The sequence below is a fragment of the Sinocyclocheilus rhinocerous genome, unplaced genomic scaffold (genome assembly GCF_001515625.1).
Source record: "Sinocyclocheilus rhinocerous isolate Xijiao unplaced genomic scaffold, SAMN03320098_v1.1 scaffold313, whole genome shotgun sequence".
Taxonomy (NCBI): domain Eukaryota; kingdom Metazoa; phylum Chordata; class Actinopteri; order Cypriniformes; family Cyprinidae; genus Sinocyclocheilus; species Sinocyclocheilus rhinocerous.
The window spans coordinates 933,570-958,123 of NW_015627539.1; the positions used below are offsets into that span (position 1 = coordinate 933,570).

Sequence of the window (24,554 nt, forward strand, 5' to 3'; positions counted from 1 at the left end):
AACGGCACTATGAAGTAATATTAATTAAATATTACATATTTAAATATATATTTTATATTTAAAAAAAATTAAAAATTATATTTGTAAAAATTATAAATATACTTAAATATTTTTCTTAACAGATGACATTTTTAAACAATTATTTTTGTAATTAATTTTCACACATTTTGTATATACTGTAATTACAACTTCAGATGTTATTTTATGTTTGTGCTTTTGGAGATGAATCTTTATCCCTAATTATGCCTAAGATTTTGCTTTTTAGGCTCATTTTGAGCAGAAAGTATGTGCATTCTGCAAACACTGCAAGTGTAAATGTTGAGGTGGATTTTTTTTTATTTTATTCATTTGGAGATGAACATTAACCCACATGGATGAGTTAAGATATGTTTGTGCTTTACTGTCAAAAGTAAGACAGACAGCAGGCATCCCCAGGTCTCTTTTCTCATCTTCACCTTTCATCCGTGGTTATGATGGAAACATCTTCGAGCGCCGGTTGTTCTGTTGACACAGCTTTGTCCTTGTGTTTAATGGTTTCCCGCAGCAGATGTCAGCTGGCTGACACACATGAAGATCCATACGGCACGTTTAAGAGTCCAGTCTGTCATCTTTATGTTAACTGTTGCTTGGAAACAGCAGCGTTTTCTGTGCTGATGAAAAGCATTAGAGGAAGACAAATGACAGTTATGCAAGCGTTCGGTCATTAAAGGGGAGGCCTCGAAATAAAACGACAAGATTAACTAGATTTCCACAGGTGTTTCTTCTCGGTGTTCTTGGCTGAAAAACATAATTTTACAGAAGCCATATGCAGCTTCTTTTAAAATAAAGAGAAGTAAAACCACTTGAGATAAAGTGCTTTCATGAACATGTTTAACTGGCCACAAACAAGAAGTAAGAATACAATTCCTTTAACTTGTAAAACATGGAAGTGGTAAAATACTGAGAAATTGTGCAATAGGTGAACCGAGACGGAAGCCGGACGGTCGCATGAAAAAGTACAGAGAGCTGTGGCCAGCATTAAATATCAAATCTGTTTTTAAGGAATTTAGGAGAGTGGCAATTGAATATTTATCACAATTATGATTTTATTGCAAAAACCACATTCACAAACCATGAAAGACATTTGGTGCAAATTCAGGAAGGTTATCAACCAAATGCTAATGATACACAGCAGCCTGGATAGCATCCAATGGTTTCACAAGAAAACTGATACGCATATAGAGAATGTGCTTGATACATCAGAGCTATCAGGTCTAGTGCATGACAAAAACACTGAAACAGCAGTCAGACAAACACTTGATAGTGTCTACAACAGCACACACACATACCGCTTCCTTTAAAGGGGTCATAGAAGAAATATCAACTTGATGCAGACATACTGCAAAATGTAGCTCTCAACATTTTTTGACAAATCTATCCAAATGTGTCCAAATGCTCATGTTTATATATGAAGAGTGCGTTTACATCGTCTTAAAGGCACAGCACGGAAATATTGCAGATGAATTTCCCCATGGAGAAAAAATAAATAACAAATGCAAGATATGACCGCTTTAAAGGATTCACAAAATTATTCCTAGACATTCCAGATAGACGACTAAACAAATGAAAACACACTGGGCCGAATTCACAAAACATATTCTTCTTAACTTAAGAAAAAAAAAGTTTAGAATATTTTGTAAAATCTTCTTATGAATGTTATCTTTTTTCTTATTACAAGCTTAAAAAGAAATAAAATTCTTGAAAAAAAATGTAAGATCAAAAAAGTTCTTTAAAGTAACTTCTTAAAAACAAAACGTCGAGTGCTGAACTCCGATCAAGCCTGTGGCAACGACAATATTGTATGTGCTTTTTCAGATAAGAACAACATCTGCTTAAGATTTATTTGAACACAATTACAAACTTCTTAGAATTTATCATTTGAATTTTCATAGTTTTCAAGAACTGCACATTTTTCAACATTTTACAAACTTAGAATTTATCTGAACTATTTTCATGTTTTTCAAGAATTGCACATTTTTTCAACATTCTTGTCTTAGAATTTATCATTTGAATTTTTTGAATTCTTATGTACTTAGAATTTTTGTTAATTTTTTCAAGAACTGCACATTTTTTCAAGATTCTTATGAATTTATTATTAGAATTTTTGTAAATTGGTTCAAGAATTGCACGGTTTTTAAAACATTCTTATGCACTTAGAACTTTTTTAATTTTTTCAAGAATTGCACATTTTATCAACATTCTTGTCTTAGAATTTATCATTTGACTTTTTAGAATTCTTATGCACTACTAAGAATTGCAAATTTTTTCAAGAATTGCAAATTTTTTCAAGATTCTTATGAACTTACTAGAATTTTTGTAAATTGTTTCAAGAATTGCACTTTTTAAACATTCTTATGAACTTCTTAGAATTTATCATTAGTATGTTTGGATTTTTTCTCAAGAATTGCACATTTTTCAACATTGTCTTAGAATTTATCATTAGAATTTTTAGAATTCTTATGTACTTAGAATTTTCATAAATTTTTTCAAGAATTGCAAAGTTTTTCAAGATTCTTATGAACTTCTTAGAATTTATTATTAGAATTTTTGTAAATTGTTTCAAGAATTGCACTTTTTAAACATTCTTATGAACTTCTTATAATTTATCATTAGTATGTTTGGATTTTTTCTCAAGAATTGCACATTTTTCAACATTGTTTTAGAATTTATCATTAGAATTTTTAGAATTCTTATGTACTTAGAATTTTCGTAAATTTTTTCAAGAATTGCACATTTTTCAAGATTCGTATGAACTTAGAATTTATAAGAATTTTTGTAACTTTTTTCTTAAGATTTTTTGTGAATCCAGCCCACTGTCATATAGTTTGTGCATGTTTGTTACAATGATTAAATAAGCACCAAATCATAAGTGCTCAACCGTCTAATCTTATAAAATTCCTCTAAACATCAGTTTCATACATGCTAGACTAACGTGACAATAAAATCTGCAGATCTCAGGGAAATCTCATGTGCTTTTTGGCTGACAGATGCAAATAACACTGCACAAGCCTCCTTTACGTTAAATATTACTGAGTATGAATATGAGGATCACAGACCCCAGCGCTGTCCTCCACAACAAGACCATTCAGTACAAATGCACAGGTCACGCGACATCCACCTGTCCTAACATAACCAACATATGCAGACATATCCAACAGTGTGTGCAAATGAAACACTGAAGCTTTGGTGTATTGCACATTCATCAGACCGTCCCGCTGCAGCAGTGCATTCTGGGTATGAGTGCGTTTGACTGGGGAAGTGCATTTTGAGACAAAGTCTCACTGAGAAAAAAATATTTAAACATTAAAACAAAATACCTAATTAAATGACTAATAATTCATAATAACATCATCTTAATTAATAGTTTTTTAAATAATAAGAAATATTTGAAGTTGGCAGATACACAGACACACTGTAAGTCTGCATTCAACATCGACACGCTACATATGATCACTATATCTCTATACTGGAAAGCTATTTAGTAAAATAATAATAATTATAATAATAAAATATAAATATTTAAAAGGGGTGTTGTTTATCTTCATACAGTATTTGTCCTTTGTTTGTTTTTGGCTTTTCCTTTTTTAGAAAAATAAACCCTTTGATATCAAAATAACCAGTCAATAGTCTTTCGCTTTCCTATTGTGCATGATAAAAAGCAAACGGTCATATCAAACAGGCCTGTTAGTCATATGCTAATCGTGAGCTGTTTAAATATGATCTTTTACTACTGGCCTGTAAAAGATACATGTGCAATTTCTGCAGCAAACCAAACAGAACAGCAAAAACAGTGACAATGCACAATCTTCGGTTGGGTTTTAGTCATCAACCACTGTTTGGACAAACTGGTAGCGTCTGCTGCTCAGACTGAAATTCTGTTTGGTGTTGCAATAATTACACACTTTACTTTTAGCTAGGAGTAAAGCAATCATGTCCGCGAATATAATGTAGAAATCCTAGATGCCACAGAAAACAAACCAAATTTGATAAACCTAAATTTACAAACGTTCTACCATTCTGTACATTTAAATCCAACCCAACAATTCCTCTTAAAATCTTTTAGAAATAGAAACAGCCTCTGAAGAGGTTAACTCAGCACGTCAATGCCAGAGAATATTACAAAAATGGCCACATGCACACTGCAGGAGTTAGGAAGTGACAAGTGCTGTTATTTGTGGGAGTGAATCACATGTGTATGAATCACGAAGCTTGACTTCAGAATGGAACACTAGCTCACTGCATACTGAAAACCGTAAAAAGTATACACTTTATACTGACAAATGTTTATAAACATAGCATGTGAAAAAGATTACAATGCTACATTTCTGTCAAATGACAGAGAGTGGCATCCATGATATTACGGTATATAAACAAAAACGTTCATTTAACAATATTGATTAAATGTAGTGTAAAATATCTTAAACTTCATCAACATTGACAATCCAAGTGCCTGGAATCAGTTGTTGTCCATTTTAGTATGGAGTCCAATCAAATAATTAATTAATAAATACATTTTTATTTTTTTATTGTTTTTAAATAAAAATGCTTTTGATATTAAAATCATAATATCAATCAAGCATAGCACTGTGGGATACCGTAATGCATGCAGTGTGCTCTATATTATATTTTCAAAAAAATCATACCATTCACCATTTTTTGCTTGCAATAATATTAAGTCAGGAGGAGGATTCTGATTGGCTGTCAATATTAATTTTGAAACCAAAAATATTTATTTATGCAAAAATAGGAAAATATCCTTTTGAAAGTGATTCCAAGGATGATATTGTGCTATTCTCATAAAATTACCATTCATTATATTTTTACTTAATGTTATGCTTTTGGATTTTTATATTTTGACAATGAATTGCAATAGAAACTTAATTATACAATTAAAATGTATGTAAAAAATGCCTTATGTGCAATTTAAATATTTATATATGACTCAGTTTTTGACTGTTGAATATTAATTAAATACATTTAAATCATTCAATTCAATTTTAATTCAATTTTATTCAGTTCAATTAAAAAAAAAATTTGGGACCCCCTCGAAAATGAGATGGAAAATCTCAAGGGGTTATCCCTTTAATAAATTCAGTTCAATTGATTATTAAATAAACTTTCAGTGTTTCGACTAAATGAAAAACTAAATTTGGTATCATACTTTCTGTAAATAATTCATTTTGGTGCATCACTAATAGTTATTATTTTGCGTGTGAATGGGCCTTTAGTTATTATTGACATTCCACATTGTAATTAATTTCCAAGCTAAATGAAATATGACATGCATGCAGCTTTGAATATGACATGAAAATTTAGGTTGAATTTGAATGCAGTTGTCACTGTATTTAGCAGTGTGCATGTGGCCTAGCAGAACAGATGACAGCACTTAGTCAAGACAAAATGAGTGGAATGTATCTGCGTTTGTGGCATTGTGATTCACAAACACTGCCATGACACACTGTCACTGGATACGGCTGCTGAAACACTCACCATGTCATGAGCTAGGTTTCTGGGTTCACTGTAGCGTGATTTGACACATCACATTTGTAGAGATGCAAGAATAGCGTCCTTCATACGATAAGCACTGGTGGTACTTCACAAGGAGCATCTGACACTGGACCATATGAACTGCTGGTTACAGCACACACAAACCACTTTACACACTCAAAGCAAATGTAGGGCGCATTCATTGATGCATTACGTATATTCATTTTGGAATATCCTGGTGTATACTGGCAGTGATCCCATAGGGAAGTTGAAACAATCAAAACTTTCCAAAATTACAGCGGAAACATCCTTCGTAGGACCATGTGGCTTTTCCAGTCTGGTAGCACAAGCTTGGGACAGAAGACATTGAGTGCAATAAAGCAAGAGGAAGCGGACAAGCAAGCTGTTTTTTTTGCGGCGATTGAGATCATGAGGTCAAAAAAGGAGGTTGCACACCTGTGCTGCTATTGCTCGTGTTCTTTTATTGTCCCGCTGCGGTCCTGCTCCGTTTATGGCACTTCAAGACTTCACATTGTCCTGTTCTGGACCGGACTGCAGTTCAACGTCGGACAGGACGAGCTCCACTGGCATGATGAGTGAGGTGTCTGAATCTGCGCTCATGGACGGCTGGTGCTCACCTGAAACAACAAAAAAACATTCAGGACGTATGTGAGAACCAATGCTGTTTTAGCACCAAACCTGGTGAGAGGTGTTGTTTTTGAATCGGAATGAAAACGTTAACAAGATTCGTATGGAAGCTTGTTTCTGCCATTGAATAAGAAATAAAAATTACAATTACGCAATTGAAATGGTGCGATATAAATGAGCAATTCTGAGAAAAAAGTCTGAAATTGTGAGATATAAACTCAGAATTGCAAGATATGAACTTGCAATTTTGAGAAAAAGTCAGAATAACGAGGTATAATCTCAGAATTGCGAGATACAGACACGTAATTGAGAAAAAGTCAGAATTGCGAGATATAAACTCGCAAGTTTGACAAAAAGTCAGAATTGCGAAATATAAACCCAGAATTGTGAGAAAAGAACACGTAATTTTGAGTCAAAATTGCAAGATTTAAACTCAGAATTGCGAGACATGAACTCGCAAGTTTGAGAAAAAGTCAGAATTGCGAAATATAAACCCAGAATTGCGATATGAATTTGCTATTTTGAGAAAAAAGTCAGAATTGCGAGATATAAACTCAGAATTGTGAGAAAAGAACACGTAATTTTGAGAGTCAAAATTGCAAGATTTAAACTCAGAATTGCGAGACATGAACTCGCAAGTTTGAGAAAAAGTCAGAATTGCGAAATATAAACCCAGAATTGCGATATGAAATATGAATTTGCTATTTTGAGAAAAAAGTAAGAATTGCAAGGTAAAAACTCAATTTTGAGAAAAAGTCAGAATTGCGAGATATAAACTCAGCTTTGCAAGATATAAACTCGCAATTTAAAAAAAAGTCAGAATACCGAGATATAAACTCAGAATTACGAGAAAAGAACACGTAATTTTGAGAAAAAGTCAAAATCACAAGATTTAAACTCAGAATTGCGAGATTTGAACTCGCAAGTTTGAGAAAAAAGTCAGAATTGCGAGATATAAACTCAGAATTACGATATGAACTCACAATTTCGCAAGATATGAACTCAGAATTACAAGAATTGAACATGCGAGTTCATATCTCAGACATCGGAGTTAAAATCGTGCAATTCTGACTTTTTTTGTCAAAATTGCGAGATTTAAACTCAGATGTGCTAGATATGAACTAGCAAGTTTGAGAAAAAAGTCAGAATTGTGAGATATAAACTCAGAATTGCAAGATATAAACTCGTAATTTTGAGAAAAAAGTCAGTTACGTGACATAAATTCAGAATTGTGAGATATGAATGCATAATTGTGAGATAAAGTGTTGCGAAAAGAATTAAGAGTAAAGAATTGCGAATTATTAACCCAGAATTGGATAGGAATGTGCAATTTTGAGAAAAAAAGTCAAAACTGCGAGATAAAAACTCAATTTTGAGAAAAATTCAGATTTGCATGATTTAAACTCAGAATTGCAGGTCATAAAATTGCAATTTTGACAAAAAAGTCAGAATTAAAAGATATAAACTCAGAATTGCCTTTTTATTTTTGTGAAATAAAGTTGCAATTAATGTTTTTCAGAGATTTCAGAGCTTCGGTTGAGGAAAAAATGGCTTGGAACAGTACACAAGATACATGGTGAGGTTTTATGGTGTTTTTTGTTCTGTCTGGAGTTTGACAGACTTATTTACAGTGAACGGCAGCAGACCGAGGTAACAAATCTAGTCTCAGAAGCTAACCAAAGGCCTGATATGGGCTACAGACGCAGCACAGGATCAGAGAAGAGCTGCGATGGAGAACCAGGACAGGCTGTGCTTTTATTTGCTGCCGGTACCAAAAAATGACCTAAATATGTGAGAGCAGAAAGTAGATCACATACAAGATCACTGGAACAGACTAAAATAATCAAATCCACATTCAAGAGATGTGTAGGTCAATGTGAGAGAGGGCAATTTCACACTGGAACTCTTTCACACTCTATTTTGCTGAAACGTCTTGAGCAGTATGTAGGCATCAGGGGAATAGCTTTAAACTGGTTTGCGTCCTATCTTGAAGGGAGAACAATTTCTGTAGAAATTGATAACATCACTTCCTCTTCTGCTGCATGTAAATGGGGTATCCCACAGGGATCCGTTTTAGGCCCTCTTTTGTTTTCTCTCTATCTTCTTCCTTTGGCTAATATTTTTAGTAAGCATCAGACGTCGTATCATTGTTATGCAGATGACATACAGCTTTATCTCCCTGTTAAGTCTGATGAGAATACGCCTCTTCAGCCATTATTTGACTGTTTTAATGAAGCTAAAAGTTGGATGGCGGATAACTTCCTTCAATTAAATGACTCTAAGACTGAAGTGTTGGTTTTTGGACGGCCTGAATGTGTAGCCATCCTTTCCGAAACTCTGCATCCTATAACTAAAACTGTAGGCACTTGTGTTTGGAATGTGGGCATTATTTTTGACCCAGCTCCCAAATTTGATAAACAGATAAATTCAGTTGTTAAGTCAGCATTTTTTCGAACTACAATTCCTTTCTAAGCATTTCTTATACAGATCCTTGCATTATATGGAAAAATGTATTTATTAGGATAATAATTCCATTTTGATGGATTCCTCTTTTGAGTTTCATTTTATACAGTAACCGAAAACCCCACTGAAATAAGAAAGTGAAGGTCCCACTTCACTAGAAGTGAATAAGAAGATTGTTCCCACTTCTTTGAAACGATGAATTTCTATACAACTGTAAGGACGTTTAGAAAAAAATTCATTTTACACAGACTACACTCAGAAATAGCAATTCCACAACCAGAAAAATGTATATTCAATATTCAATATGAAAATGACCATTGATTGCATGAACTCCAGCCCTGGAAATCCCCATTTTAAAATTTCCTACTGAAAATTCAGCTTTGCATAAAAAAAATAAAAAAAATAATAATAATAATAATAATAATAAATAAATAAATAAAGTACATATATTTAAATAGAAAAATAGAAAAATTATTAAAATTAAAATTATTTAAAAGTTATTTAAAATTGTAATACTATTACGCAATATGAATGCACAAAATTAATCAAATAAATGCAGCCTCGGTGAGAAAAGGGACTTCTTTCGAAAACTAATTAATATCTTACTGACTCCAAACATTTGCATGTCAGCATGATGGTTATTCAATATTCATATATTATTTAGATGTTACACATTACTTTTATTTTTCTTATTTTCATAAAATACCTTGAGAAAAACAAAACTTCTTTTCCAAACAAAAGGTTTAAGTCAAGACAAGTTGTTTTCTTGATAATGCATAGACTTGTGTACTGCTGCGAGTTACATGACGGTTCATCCATACTCACTGCTGGCGATGTGACGGCTCTCTCCAACCTGCGGGAAGGCATCCATCTCGTGGTAAATGTGTGGCAGGCCTATTGTCCTGACAGCTGGGTCCAGGACCACCGAGCTCTCGCCCACTGAGACCTCACTAGCGCCTGTCACAGGGTTGGTGGGCGGCCCGCTGACGGACATCTCATAATCAGGAGGGATGTCATCAGAACAGTCTGTATTGGTCTGTTTGAACGGCAAATTACAGCGTTATGAAGAACAAAACACAAGGTTACATGCAAGTCTCGTGGATAGAGTAGCTTCTACTTTTACCGGGATGCCCAGGGCCTTAAGGATGTTCATTTTGCACATGGGACAGGTTCTGTGGTCCTGCAGCCAAGGGTCCACACAATTCTTATGGAAGACATGACTGACAACAACAACACCATAGTGACATTAAACAGTCAGAGACACATTTTACACAAAAACACTGTCTAAACATTTTAATTTAATTTTTAATGCATGTTAACCACATTAATATGGACATTGTATTGGCTATTTTAGCAAATAACTTAAATAAATAAATAAAAAAACACACAAAATAAATAAAAATGATACATTATTGGCTGAACAACAGATCAACCAGTTTTTAATGTCTTTAGATGCCTACAGACTGATAAGTGTTAATTTTGAACCAATTGATATTAAGCAGCAATGATTTTTAATTTTTACGTTTTGACTCAATAATTAAATCATAGACAACAAAATAAAAAAATTAAAAAAGAATTAAATACTACTTAATAATCTCTGGTGTGACGGTCAAAAAGTATATGTTTTTTTTTTTTGTAAATACAATTATTTAATTAAAGACCGATGCATTAAGACAAAGTGTCTGGAGTAGCTGTGCAACATTTCAATAATAGAAATGTGGCGTCTGTTGATCCCACAGATACTTCCAGTTTCAGCATTTTCATCGATTATAAATGAAGTGCTCTATTTTCATCCAGTGTAGACATAATGTAAGCAATGCTTCATACTGATGCTGCACTATTGCGAAAAACATTTAAAGTTTGACTTTCACAGATTAAAACTGAATGGCTTTAGAGGAGGAGCTCATTTAGTTCAATAGTCTTAGGTTGAACTTCAATACACGACAGTATCACTAACTTCGCTAATGATGAATTACTTACAGTTTCAAGCCTTCTATTTCTCTGAGAATCAGAATTCGGCATTTCAAACTACTTTGCAGATGTCTTGTAATGTTTGTGTGAAATCTTACCGACATGGCAGTATCCTGACAACATCATTAGGTTTGTAGTCTTCAATACACACAGCGCAGTTATCAAAGCCCCACTCGGTTTCCTAGAAACAGCGGGTCGATAAATAATACTGTATGTGTACACTTCCATGAGATCTCCATTAGAGCTAAAGCAGCAGACAGGAACATACAGCCATAAAACACACCAGTCAGACTACAGATATCACACATTTCGATCGTTTATCTTCAAAAGTGACACAATCCATTTTACACTTTAAAAAATCTGAGGTCAGAAATTAATACTTTTATCCAGCAAGGACACATTAAATCAAATGTGATGGTAAAGACATTTAGAATGTTACAAAATATTTCGATTTCAAATAAATTCTATTTGTAACTTTCTTTTCATTAAAGGATTCGAAAAAATGCATCACAGTTTACACAGAAATATGAGGCAGCGTGCTTTTATCAGAACTATGGCATTATTCCTTTGAGTGAATTGCTTAAAACATTTCACAAAACTCAAATACCAAGACATCTGCCAAAAAACACACAACGAACCGAACCTTGTCACCCTTCCTGATGGTCCGCACTTGTAACTTGCTTATGGCCTTTTTTGCAGCATCGCCCAATCGCCTCTGCAAAAGACAAGAAGCATGCTGCACTGAAATGTCGGATTTCTGATTTTTCTTTGCTGTCTTAATGCATGCTGTGTAAAATACAAGCGTGACTGTACTGCACCTGGTTGTGGTCGCGTGCGTTTGCGTAGCGGAAGCGCTGGATGTAGTAGAAGACCAGCCAGGCCAGAGAGATGATCATCAGGATGATGAAGGAGATGGAGACGAACACCACGGAGGTGCGGCTGACGTATTTCTGCAGGTTGCGCGTGCCGATGGTGATGTGCATGGTCACGGTTATGTTCTTCTCCAGCAGGGCCACGATCTCACGACCTTTGGGCTCGGGGATCATGATCGCCACCACATCGCCGGTACCTAAACCGATGATGACGGGTTCAATTCTCAAATGATTGACGCAGATGACATACTTCACCAGCAAACAGTCAGCGGTTCACTGTCATGCCGTGTCAAATCTAGCCAAGCTCTACTCTAGACTCTGCTCGAGTCGTTTGATCTCTAGAAATCTCTGGAAAAGCCTTCGCTTGCATTTCCTGGACAGATCTGCAAAGCTGATGTAACTAAATACAGAGAACAAACACATAGGCTGGTCACGTACCTTCCTTAAACTGATACCATTAACAAGACATACTTCATTTGGCTTGATTCTGCTTCACAGAAAATGAAGAAACAGAATAAATAAAGAAAACTCATCTTTTTTTGTGTTATTAAGAGTATTTCCTAAAACTAATACTTAATATCACCACATTTTGCTATAAGTTTGATTGCATCATATAATAATTGCTGTTAACAGTGTTCATCGTCTGTTTGATTACGTCTTTAATAGATTTTTCCGTACATTTCTGCCATATGTTTATTAACTGACAGTCACCACTGATAAGCTACCACTAAATATTGTAGAAACTTAATTTGCTTTAAAGTTGCTTTGCAACGATTTGTATCGTGAAAAGCGCTATACAAATAAACTTGAATTGAATTGATATTGAATAAAGTCTGATATTTTCAAGTGATAATATTTCAAGATGTTGTTTTAGTATTATTGAATTATTTTTATATTTATAATATATTATATATATATATATATTTTTTAAATATTAATATTTTCAGTTAGTATTTATTTTATATCGTCAGTTTTCATTTTAATTTTAGTTTAAGGCTTTTATGTGCATTACATTCCTTTATTATTTTAATTTCTGTTTTAGTTTTTGTCCCGTTAATACTTCAACTTCCTTTATTTCACTACTTAGTTGCCAAGAACACATTTAATTTTTTTATTTTTAAGTTTAAGTCTAACATTTATGTTTTATTTTATTTCAGCTTTATTTCAGTTAACAAAAATGATTTTTAATAATCAGACTTCTTTAAAAAACATACAAAGAAACAAACTAACTAAAAACAGGTACAAATAGGAGACTTTTAACATATTTCAAAAACAGTCCTCCTGAAAAAAAAAAAAGGAATGAATGAATAAATAAATAAATAAAAATATTAATTTATTTACTCTTAATTTACTCTATTTGACAGACAGACATACTTTATTTATTTAATCATTCATTAATTGATTCATTAAATAAATAAAGTATGTCTGTCTGTCAAATAGACTAATAGCGTAATCAAAAAATGTATCAGACCCACATATAAAGTCAGTTTTTCAAAACAATTGTAAAACTGCACTAGAATTTCATAATAGTTAATGTTTCAGTTGAACCTAATTTTACGCATTACTGTATGCTTAAAAAAACATATTGTTTTGTTGTTGTTGTTAGATATTTACTGGATTTTGCATTTAAACTATTTAGTGTGTTTTGCTCATTTCAAGAGGGGCAGTTTTCCATCACCTGATGTTTATCATTTGAAACGGAAGACTTCACACATCTCAGCTAAGCTCTGGGCTTCAGACATTCTGGACTCTGAACTTCCGCTTCGCATCTGAGAAAGCCAGTCACTTCATCCTCAAAATCAGCACAAGCTGAACTGAGTTGTAATGCAGCCAGACGGTGCATTTGATTAAAGCATGATAAACATTAACATCTTACGTCTGAGCTGAAGAATTCAAGCACATTCAGATGGGATGAACTCTGACATACTTACAGTGAGTTTCCCACAACAGCACCATTTCAGATCTCTGATTCCCACAGCAACAACAACAATGTAAAACCCCAGGCCAATTTCTGGTCCCTCCTCATGCACATTTCCATTACTCAATGTCAACAAAGAAACCAAAAATAAAACTATGAAGAATGCACTTGACCAGTGCTGAGTACCACCAGCCCTCTCCATTTACAAACAAGGAACTGGCTGAGCTCAGGATTTGAGAGATGAATTACTGCGCTGCATAGTTCAGGATACAGTGATTAATGTTAATGTTAACACTTTTTTGGAGCTTCATCAATAACAACATGACAGCAGCAGGTCAGCAGATCAAAACTATGCATGAATGTAGTCAGTTTCAGACTCTGACCCACTTCAACCCTTAAATGATAAACATTTGAACATTTTAGAGGCTAAATAGGGAGGTTAAATGGGATAGTTCACCCAAAAAAAATTCTGTCATCATTTACTCACTCTCAAGTTGTTCCAATCTGTATGAGTTTCTCTCTTCCGTTGAGCACAAAAGAATTTGATGGTACCCAATGACTTCCACAGTATTTCTTTCCCTACTATGAAAGTCAATGGGAGGCTTCTTCAACTACTTGGCATTAACACACCATCTTTATCTCTTTTAGTAGAACTTCCCTGCTGCAAATGTTGTTTCTGAGGATTCCTAAGGATTTCTTCATGAACTGGTTGTCTAATAAACCCGGCATTGCATATTCCAAATATTGCTGGCTTTTTGAGTAAATGCTTTTGTTTTGTTATTTTTATTTATTTATTGCCAATATGTACAAAATGCTTGAGTTGTAATGCAAGCATACACTGTAAAAAATGACCATGAATTTAACGGTAAAATACTGTAAATATGCTACAGTAAAAACCTGTTAAATGGTTAACGGTAAATTCCCCTACTATATACAGTGAAAAACTGTATTGGACATTACATGTAATTTTACGGTAGTATACCATTTTTGGAAGTGGAAAAAAAACCCTGTATAATTTACAGTGAATAACCGTAAAATTGACATTCCCAGAATTCCCTGCATTACATTTCAAATTTGATGTTTTTTTTGTTGAAATAACTATGTTTCTTAGTTTTCTCTTATCAGTTTTGTATATTAGGGTTGTGTGTAACACCTAATGTTCTTAAATGAATGTTTATTGCATTATTTCAGTTTCATGTGTGTTACCCAATAAACAGAATAATTTCATTTTGAGAGAACTTTACTGCCTATTATCCAGCATTGCTTATTTCAAAGCTAAAATACAGTTTACAAGACTCATGTAGTGATGAATAAATGATGACAGAAAAATGTATGGGTGAACTGTTCCTGTAACATTGGAAAAAACACAGCAGCTTTAACCATCATATGCAGAATAATCTGTCTGGATAATGTCTGACTGCTAGCACTCAAAAACCACAAAGAATTAATGAAACGAAGGGACAAGAGACAAGAAAGCGGTGGGGAAGTGAGAGAAACAGAGAGAACAACAGGCACTCTTGATCAGACACAACAGCATGTCCTGACCATGAGTTCTGCAAATGCAAGAGAGATTCTTGTGGTTGAAATGGTTTGAGCAATATAACAACCCCCACTAATGTTACCAAACCGAAACACGCACAGACAAGATCTTTGAGAAAGTTTAAAATGAATAGTTCACCCACAAATGCAATTTAACTGAAAATTCACTCACCCTCAGGCCATCCAAGATGTAGAGGAGTTTGTTTCTTTGGAAAATTTAGCGTTCCATCACTTGCTCACCAGCGGATGCTCTGCAGTGAATGGGTGCCGTCAGAATGAGAGTCCAAACAGCTGATAAAAAAATCACAATAATCCAGGAGTAATCCATAATAATGCTTCCTCCAGTGAAAAAGTCCATCCCCTGTTACTCTCTCACATCAAAATCCACCAAAATATTTGTTGAAAACCGTTTTAGCTTGTAAACAGTGATGATATGACTTTTTTAATGGAGAAAGCAATATTATGCATAGAGAACTCGTATTTTTCCAGAAGCAATGATGGTCTAGACTCTGGAGTGGTCTCAGTTACTTGTGGATTATTGTGATGTTTTTATCAGCTGTTTGGACTCTCATTCTGACGGCACCCATTCACTGTAGAGGATCCATTGGTTCCTGATGGAATGCTAACTTCCTCCAAATCTGTTCCCATGAAGAAACAAACTCATCTATATCTTTAATGTATTAATGAGTTTTTAATGTTTAATGAGTTTGGGGAGAACATGAGCTTGACTGTCATGATGATAACAACAACAACAACAACAACAACAACAGACAAATGTCCCAAAAAAAGCCTCACTTTCTTTATACAAAATATATTTTTCCTTATGATTTTGGGTTGCAGTGTGACCTGGACATGTTTTTGTGAAAATCATCCATTGCTGAGAAAACACAAAACAAGCATGAAGTAACCTGCAGTGACTGCAAACGCATTGAGTAATGATGTCGCAACTCAAGTAATAAACATAATCCTTAGTTGCTTCAGAGTTAGTCAAGACAACAATCTCAGAAAATATGTGTGTAGACCAATACATTTTGATTCTTGTAATATATGAATCATACAAGTATGAGATAGTGGAGTCAAGAGAAGTGTGGACAGTTGGGAAATGTTCGGAAAGTCTGTGTAGGAGGAAAGTGAGATGTTGGGAATGTCATTAATGTGCAATAATATGCCTTGTTTTTAGCATGATAGTTTTACTTTTTTATGCATTACAACAATATAATTTATTGTTGTGAAAACAATGTTAAAAAGCAATGCAATAAATAAATAAAGTAACTAATGGAACCTTATTGTAAAGTATAACAACATTTTTTTGGTGTGAAATATAATGCAATATGAAAATATTGATCCAAAGATGCAAAGGAGGCTTGATACTTTGCAAAGTATGTAAATAGACCATGCAAATCTCAAGAGTTTAATGGGTTTTTTTCACATCAGGATACAGTGCATCATAGATGTTAACTATTAATAGTGCAAACAAACTGGTCAAGCTTGAATCACACGACATGGATCATTGGCCATAATCACATGTTGGTGCATTGATGTGATATCTTTGTTATACATTAAAGGAATAGTTCATCCAAAAAGCAATTCGGTCATTATTTTATTCACCCAAATAACCATCAATAAAAGTTTCTTTATAGTTGACCCAAAATGATAATTCTGTCATCATTTGCTCACCCTCAAGTTGTTCCAAACCTGTATGCATTTCCTTCTTCTGTTGAACACAAAAGGCAATGTTTTGAAGAATGCTGGTAACCAAACAGGTGCCGGTAGCCATTTATTTGCATAGTATGAAAAAAAAAAAAAAAAAAAAAAAAAACAAAAAAAAAAAAAAAACCAAAGGGGCGGCGATGCCTTCTTGTCACCTGTATATTGTTGCAATGTGAATATTGCCTAAATAGAACTCACATTCTTCTAAATATCTTCTTTTGTGCTCAGCAGAAGAAAGAAATGCATACAGGCTTGGAACAACTTATTATACAGTGAAAGTGGGTTTATAAACTTGGAATACAGTGCACAACTTTAATGGTCAATTAATGAGCAAATGCACAAGAAAAGCATCTCATCTTACCGTGATGTGGCATAGTAATGGTCTCATTGGAGTTGCTGGAGCCCACATTGAAAATGACCACAGCGGATGCATTGAGAGCAGCAGCATATCTGATCTTCTCCCTGTAGGTGCAGTTTCCTATGGCTATCACTGCTATCCATGGGATGCTGGGATGGGGAAGGGGGAATTTAGTGTTACTGTCACACACCTGTCTGTCCTGCAGAAGAGATGGCATAAACACAAAGCCCCTGGCATCTCTTTTAGGTGAGTGCTCCCCATATCTGCCACATTCACTCTTGTCTGTCTTTATTTCAGATGTGACTGGATCCAGGTAAGTGATGTTGACAAAGGCAGTGTACCATTCCTCCTTCTCTGCCACTGTGAAGTCCAGACACAGCAAATGCACGAAGCAAAACGACAGCAGCCATGTAGACAGGGCAAGACTCCGGCAGGCTTGGGTTAGGGACATTGCCATGTTTTCAGAGATGATGCCAAACTAACTGTTTTCACGCCGGGGAACGTCTTTATCCAGCCTATTTTTCAGTATATGACTACGATCCTTGAATACGGCATCACTTGGCAACCCCACAACACAATTAAAGCGCAGTCAGACCGAAACATCTACCTGTCCATCACCGTCGTCCTTTAAAAGTGGCTTATAGATGCAGTCCACCACCATGACGTGTCACCCAGCAGCATTTGCGCTTGTTGTGACGGTGTCGGATGCGAAGGTTGCCAGATATTGTAAAAAAAAATTGACTGTAGAGGAAATATGCAGTTGTTGAATAATATCACAATATACAATGCTATATTAAGCAATAAGGGACTCAAAGAGCGTAATAAATAAATAAATCGGATTAATTGAAAGGAGAACGTTGGCGTGTGCACTGATCAGTGGAACTATGAACTACTAGCCTACTACTACACACACACACACACACACACACATATATATAAAGCTAAGCAAATAATGTAAAAAGATTGCACAATCTTTAGAAGTTTTGCAGTTGTTATAAGTTAGCATTTTTTATACTCCTTTGATTTTATTACTACTATATTTATTACAATTTTTGAGTAGAATATATGCAATATTTGAATGATTCTTCCTTTAATTTATTACTTATCACATATTGAAAAGAGGCAACGTGAAAACTTAGTGAAGCGATTTGGTAGAATATCTGGCAACCGCTCCGTTACGGACAGCGCTGGACATGTGCGTTGCCTTCCTCTGTGATGGAGTGGGACTACATCTCCTGTAATTCTTTTAAATTAACATATATATGGGTATTAATATATATAGATATTTTAATACAATTCATCTGCATCAGATTATAATCCAAACAGTTCCACCACGCAAAAGACACCTGTTAGTAAATGTTCATGGAACTGATAACTGATAAGTTTCCTTCCGGAACGATTTACCGTTACGCACGCACCGGGATCAGCTGTGATCAACTGCCTGTTTTCTACGCGATTAAACCTTTAATCTGGGTATGTTTCCTATGACAAACGTGGTCGACTATATGTTATTGAGCTGTGACTAAAACCAGACGTTTTCGTAAAAGTAACTGTTAAGTTGAGATGTTTATTAAAGTCATTAATGAGCTCATGTAAGTTCAGTGGGAATCAGCAGCGCGGAGTCACACTGTCAACAGGGCATCGCAATGTGTTTTATAGTGAATCGATAACATGTGTCACAGATTTGTGTTCTGTCTCTGTGATATTGGAGGTGGAAGATGCCTAAGAAAAAGACTGGCGCTCGTAAGAAGGCTGAGAACCGAAAGGAGCGAGAGAAACAGATTCGAGCCAATAAAGACGTTGTTGATGTGGCCAAACACCCATGCAATGCATCCATGGTAAGAGTCATCTAAAGCGTTCAATAGTGTACTGCATTGACAGATTACTATATATATATATATATATATATATATATATATATACACAAGACACATTTTCAACATAATATTGCTACATCTGGATCTTCTGAAGGCAATGAAATGACCGAAAGCATGTGATCTTCTTTTCTTTTCTGTCTATTGTAACGGTGGCTGGGAGCTTCATTATAAATGTACTGTCCTGTTACCTAAATTATTTCTTAGATGTGACTTGTTTATTTTAAAAATACAAATCTTTGGTGAATCACTATAATTTGCTGAGTATTCTCGTAATATTAGCATGTATTCCATGTGGCTAGATTATATGCATTTGCTAATTTTATCCTAAAATCTCAATCCTGTTACTCATATACTAATTTATCCTATACCTATATATAGTAACTGAGTAAAAGTAACAGGAGTGAGTAGTGTCATCAGATTTATTAATGTAAATATTAGGCTACATCCATATTTATCTAGATAAATTTGAAAATGCATCTTTTTCCCAACATTTTGGCCTTCTATCCACACTGAGACAATGCTTTTGCCCAGAGAAAACCTGTGGTTGTTCCTGCATTGCTGTTTTATATTACATTCCTTCAAGTATGACAGAAAAAAGTACTTGAAATTTCTGTCCTGTGGCAATTATGTATTAGACTCGTATATGGAAGGGCGTTTGAGTGTGAGCTGCGCTATAAGAAAACAATATCCACAGAAAAACTGAAAAGATATTATTTGTTAAGTTTATTATTTTTAAAAGCAGTTTTAATTTAATATTTTATATGTATTATTTTTTGGCTATTTCTATCGTCTCATAATCCGTCCTCTAACCCTAAACATAACCCTAACAAAAACCTCTGCAGACCACTAGATTCAAATAGAAACATGATTTGGCCTTTTTTAGCAGTGAGATCGGCTCACTAGTCAATGTGCAACACTTTCACTATATCAGTGCGGGCATTAACACCTCACATGTGTAGTCAAACCTGTATACTAATATAATGGATACTCATTCCTGTTACCCAGTTTCATTCCTGTTACTAAATATATATTTTTTCTTACTCGTATATGGAAGGGCGTTTGAGTGTGAGCTGCGCTATAAGAAAACAATATCCACAGAAAAACTGAAAAGATATTATTTGTTAAGTTTATTATTTTTAAAAGCAGTTTTAATTTAATATTTTATATGTATTATTTTTTGGCTATTTCTATCGTCTCATAATCCGTCCTCTAACCCTAAACATAACCCTAACAAAAACCTCTGCAGACCACTAGATTTAAATAGAAACATGATTTGGCCTTTTTTAGCAGTGAGGTCAGCTCACTAGTCAATGTTCAACATAATTTTTTCTTTAAGAAATAAAGTTAAACCACTAATTTGTAAATTAAGTTTGGTCTGTAATTTATCCCATTGTTTAATAAACTGCATCATAGAAAATTGATAAGCTTGAGGTTTGAGTCGCCTTTAAAATGAAAAAAAAAAAGGGTTTGTGTACTTTAGAAAAAATACACCTTGTGTAGATAAATAGTGATTTTTTTTTTATGATAAAAATAATCTTTTTTGACAATGAAACCAACAATTTCTTTCAAATAAACACCTGCCTGAGGAGAAAATGAAGGAATTTGTTGACATTAGTGGTCGACCGATATTGTTTTTCTGACAGCCGATGCTGATGCCGATATCTTGGAAAGCAGGGCGGCCGATATAAAGCCGATATAATTTTATTTAATGAATATTTAAGAAATTTGAAATCGTTTGAAAATGGATTAAATAATAAATGTGTAAAATAAACATACTTATACTTATACTTACACAAATAAATAAATATGTAATAAAAATATGATTAAAAAGGAAGTAAACACCGTAACCAACAATTGTGTGAAATTAAATGTTCATTAGACATTCAAAGATTTGTTTAAATGATATAAATGCGTATTTGCTGAATGCTGATGGCAAACAAGAAAGTATTATAATGTTTTTTCTTTCTATACTAATAATATAAAAGCAATCGTTATAATACTTTTTGTATACATTTTAATTCCTTTGTTTGACCGTTCTATCTGATTTTTAGACAGATTTTTATCCGTATTAGACAGAGCTAGCAATCAAGAGGGAGAATGCGAGCACTGTATGCTCAGGCGCTGCATTTCAAAATAAAAGTCAGACGCGCCGTCAAAATAAAATTCCCGCCTCGAACGCATCGGCCAAACAGGAAAAACTTATCGGCCATCTATTTGAAAAATGGCAAATATCGGCCTTGGCGATATATCGGTTGACCACTAGTTGACATATTTTTAAACATGTTTTTTTAAAAGACATTAGAGTTTTGGTAACAGGACTGAGAAAAATCTTCCACTTAAAAATTGTGTAAAAAAACTAAATAGTTACCCAAGATGGACTAATACATATTTTGAATAGTTAAATATGTGTATTACTAGATTCAGTCTTTAAAAAAATACAGGAAATACGTCATATAAGCAGGGCTTAAAGTTCTCCGGCACCGTGCCGGTGTTGTGCCAATTTTCGACCCCCTGCCAAATTATTGCCTCTCTTGTTGAAATCGCTATCTGATTGCCTAATCCTAACCCCACTCCTAATCTTAACCCCTCCCCCACACCTAACTCTAAACCTACCAATACTAGGGGGGTAATAATCTGGCGGGGGTCAGAATTCTGCACTCCACCGGCGGCTGTAAGGTCGAGGCGTACATCTGCCGCTTCAGTTGCATGGGCTCCGTGCTCCTCGTCCACCACAGCATCTCCGGCGTGCAGCGTTTGGCTGTGGAAAAAAGTAATCCTACATTTTAAAAAAACTTGTTGAAATCACTTTTGAGTCCATGAGTTTGCCTACCAATGGTATGAGATGAGCACAGGTTTCACTCTCAACCAAACTAATATTACTAGCCAATCAGATTTTTTTGCTGTTATAAATATGAGACAGGCATAATAGTATCCAATTGCAGAGTCGCAGCCAGTGTTGCCAACTTGGCGACTTTGTCGCGAGATTTAGCGACTTTTCATACCCACCTAGCGACTTTTTTTTCCAAAAAAGCGACTAGCGACAAATCTAGCGACTTCTTGGACAACCCTTAGCGAGTCTCTTTGACTCACTAGTACTGCCGCACGAGCGCGAGATATCGCTTACACAGCGCTCACACCTCTCTCTCTCTCTCTCGCTCTCTCTCTCTCTCTCTCGCGCATGCGTGAGCGTTTGCTGAGTGAGTCTCTCTCTCTCTCTCTCTCTCTCTCTCTGCTCTTCAGCGAGCGGCAGAGAGAAGCACTTCTTTCAGTTAAAATAGATATGATGTTGCTTCTCTAATTTTACACGCAAATATAGCCGAAAACACGGCACAGGAATTGTCTTTGTCTTTGCTTATGTTATGTGCATTTGATTTCATCAGAGCTTTTTGTGCGCCAAAAAAAAAAAAAACGACTTTATTCAACAATTCGTCTCCTCCGCATCACCCTGGTGCCATTTTGGAAAGTATCCACTAGGGGTGCAATGGTTCTCAGTAAATAATCTAACCGTACCGTTCTCCACACACGGTTCGGCATGCACTAGGACCGCGGTTCAACTTTAATCTGACAATGCATCTGTAATATGGTTTGTAAGAGTTCGGCTAATGCATGTTTCTGTTGATGGATACAAATTCTGGCTTCCCAATACATGACAACAAGAGCGATGAGAGAAAAAAAACAACACGTGGACAAACCAGTCACTCTTTGTTCAATGCGAGTGCTGTATGCTGGAATAACTGTATGCTGGACGTCATTTATGCCGTCGTCACGTGTTGATAGCGCAGGTGAGACCTGAACAGCACAAGTTGCTATCTGTGTTTAAACTAAACTCATTTAAGCCTTGCCAGTTTAAATATTAAAGAGCCAGAAGACGAGAACTCGCGCGCGCAGTGAGAAGATCTGTGTGTGCGCTCATCCGAAGTGCGTGAACCCGCATCTCAGAACGCGCGCAAATATTAAGCTCTCTTTGAAGTATTGTGCTTGAATGGACGTATCCTAGCAGACATAGTCGGCTGAACGTACTGTATCAGTGCACTGGATCAGTGCATTCTCTTAAAGTGACAGCACTTTCTTAATATTAATCAAACAGCAACAACACGGAAATCACTCACTGCTCTTGATTGAATAACTTTTGTAACTTTAATAAGGATTAATCTTTAATTTATACAGTCAAATATGCAATGTCATTTTACATGTGATTACTTTATTCAATTTCTGTACCTAAAAACTAATGTTAGACCTACCTAAAAAACCTGAGAAGCACTGTTTATTTTATTTGGAACTTTGCTCTATTGTATTTATTTGTGCTGTTACTTGTAGTTAGATTATTTGTTATCTTCATTATTTTTATTTGACAATATAGTTTTTTCCCTAAACATAGCACATACCGAACCGTACCGAAACCGTTACTCTAAAACTGTGATACAAACCGAACCGCGAGTAAGTTGAACCGTTCCACCCCTAATATCCACTAAACGCAAACAGCATATGTTGTTCTGTGTCAGTTGCATCACACGGATACATTTTTTACTTTGTTTTTGCATTGATTTGAATGAAAACAACGTATCCGTGTGATACAGCTGACACAGAACAACATACGCTGTTTGCGTTCAGTGTATACTCTCCAAAATGGCGCTAGGGTGATGCGAATTGTTGAATAAAGTTGTTTTTTTCTTTTTCTTTTGTGCACAAAAAGTATTCTCGTAGCTTCGTAATATTACGGTTGAACCCGTGATGTCACATGGATTATTTTACCGATCTCCTTGCTACGTTTCTGGACGTTGATCGTGGTAGTACCCTTGCTGTCTATGGGAGGGTCAGACAGCTCTCAGATTCCATCAACAATATCTTAATTTGTGTTCCGAAGATGAACGAAGGTCTTACGGGTTTGGAACAATATGAGGGTGAGTAATTAATGACAGAATTTTCATTTTTGGGTGAAGTAACCCTTTAAAGGGCCACATTTCAGTCACTGTTTCATATTTACTGACAACATAAACAGTAAATTATATAAATGAAAACAGTTTTATTGAGAATTTGGCTAAATTAAATTACAGTATGTGAGCACAGAGAGGCAAACAAATGTAAAAGGCAATATGACGTGATGTCGTCATGAATATGCTAATTAGCGTATGACGTAATTTAGTGACTTTTCAAACTGGCTTTAGCTACTTTCCATTGAAAGAAGTTGGCAACACTGGTCGCAGCCCTGATGAATGGAGAAGCGCGACGCGTTGAAAAAGCTGCTAGGCGCAATGGTCAAAGATGTCCATCTAACGCATATTTATATAGGATTAAAAAGCAGCGGAGCTTTGTAAACAGCTCAGAGTAATCATGTCATCTCCATAAGAACGATATGATCGCCAGAACAAATTTACCAGGATTTTTGAAAAGGTCCTGCTCACACATGATTTCTTAACGGTAACTTACCGGTAATTTTTCCAGTAAAGACTGTATGTGTGAAAGGGGCTAAACTCTTCCTCTGTATATGCCGTGAATTTGAATTGCTTAACGTTCATCTGGGAAAACAGTGTGCATTATCTCACTAGATTTGTAACGTAAATCATATATAAACCTTTGCATACTTATACTTTAGATGACAAAGTATTTTCACATATAAATAAATATTTAATAAAAATATAATTAAAAAGGAAGTAAACACTGTAACCAACAGG

General features: G+C 35.0%; 2 protein-coding genes across 5 annotated transcripts in view; one reads left to right on the top strand and one right to left on the bottom strand.

Moving 5' to 3' along the window:
• Positions 1-328: 328 nt before the first annotated feature.
• LOC107729769 (RING finger protein 150-like) lies at positions 329-17,658 on the bottom strand. 4 transcript variants are annotated; one of them, XR_001638618.1, is made up of 8 exons: positions 17,009-17,658; positions 11,427-11,677; positions 11,252-11,323; positions 10,707-10,789; positions 9,761-9,857; positions 9,463-9,673; positions 5,983-6,164; positions 329-650 (listed from the first exon to the last, which is right to left on the bottom strand). XR_001638618.1 is itself a non-coding variant. In XM_016540477.1 (7 exons), the coding sequence occupies exons 1-7, from the start codon at positions 17,460-17,462 to the stop codon at positions 611-613; spliced, it is 1,203 nt and encodes a 400-aa protein (XP_016395963.1). In that variant the 5' UTR covers positions 17,463-17,658; the 3' UTR covers positions 329-610. The 4 variants fall into 4 exon arrangements, 3 of the variants coding, with proteins under 3 accessions (XP_016395963.1, XP_016395953.1, XP_016395943.1); XM_016540477.1 differs by lacking the exon at positions 5,983-6,164 and having other exon boundaries at positions 329-645; XM_016540467.1 differs by lacking the exon at positions 5,983-6,164.
• Positions 17,659-18,318: 660 nt separating this feature from the next.
• znf330 (zinc finger protein 330) overlaps positions 18,319-24,554 on the top strand; it is a 12,135-nt gene continuing 5,899 nt past the window's right edge. Inside the window, 2 exon segments of the mRNA XM_016540491.1 lie at positions 18,319-18,478; positions 18,717-18,843. Of these exon segments, the coding sequence (XP_016395977.1) occupies positions 18,724-18,843 (120 nt within the window). The 5' untranslated portion in view covers positions 18,319-18,478; positions 18,717-18,723.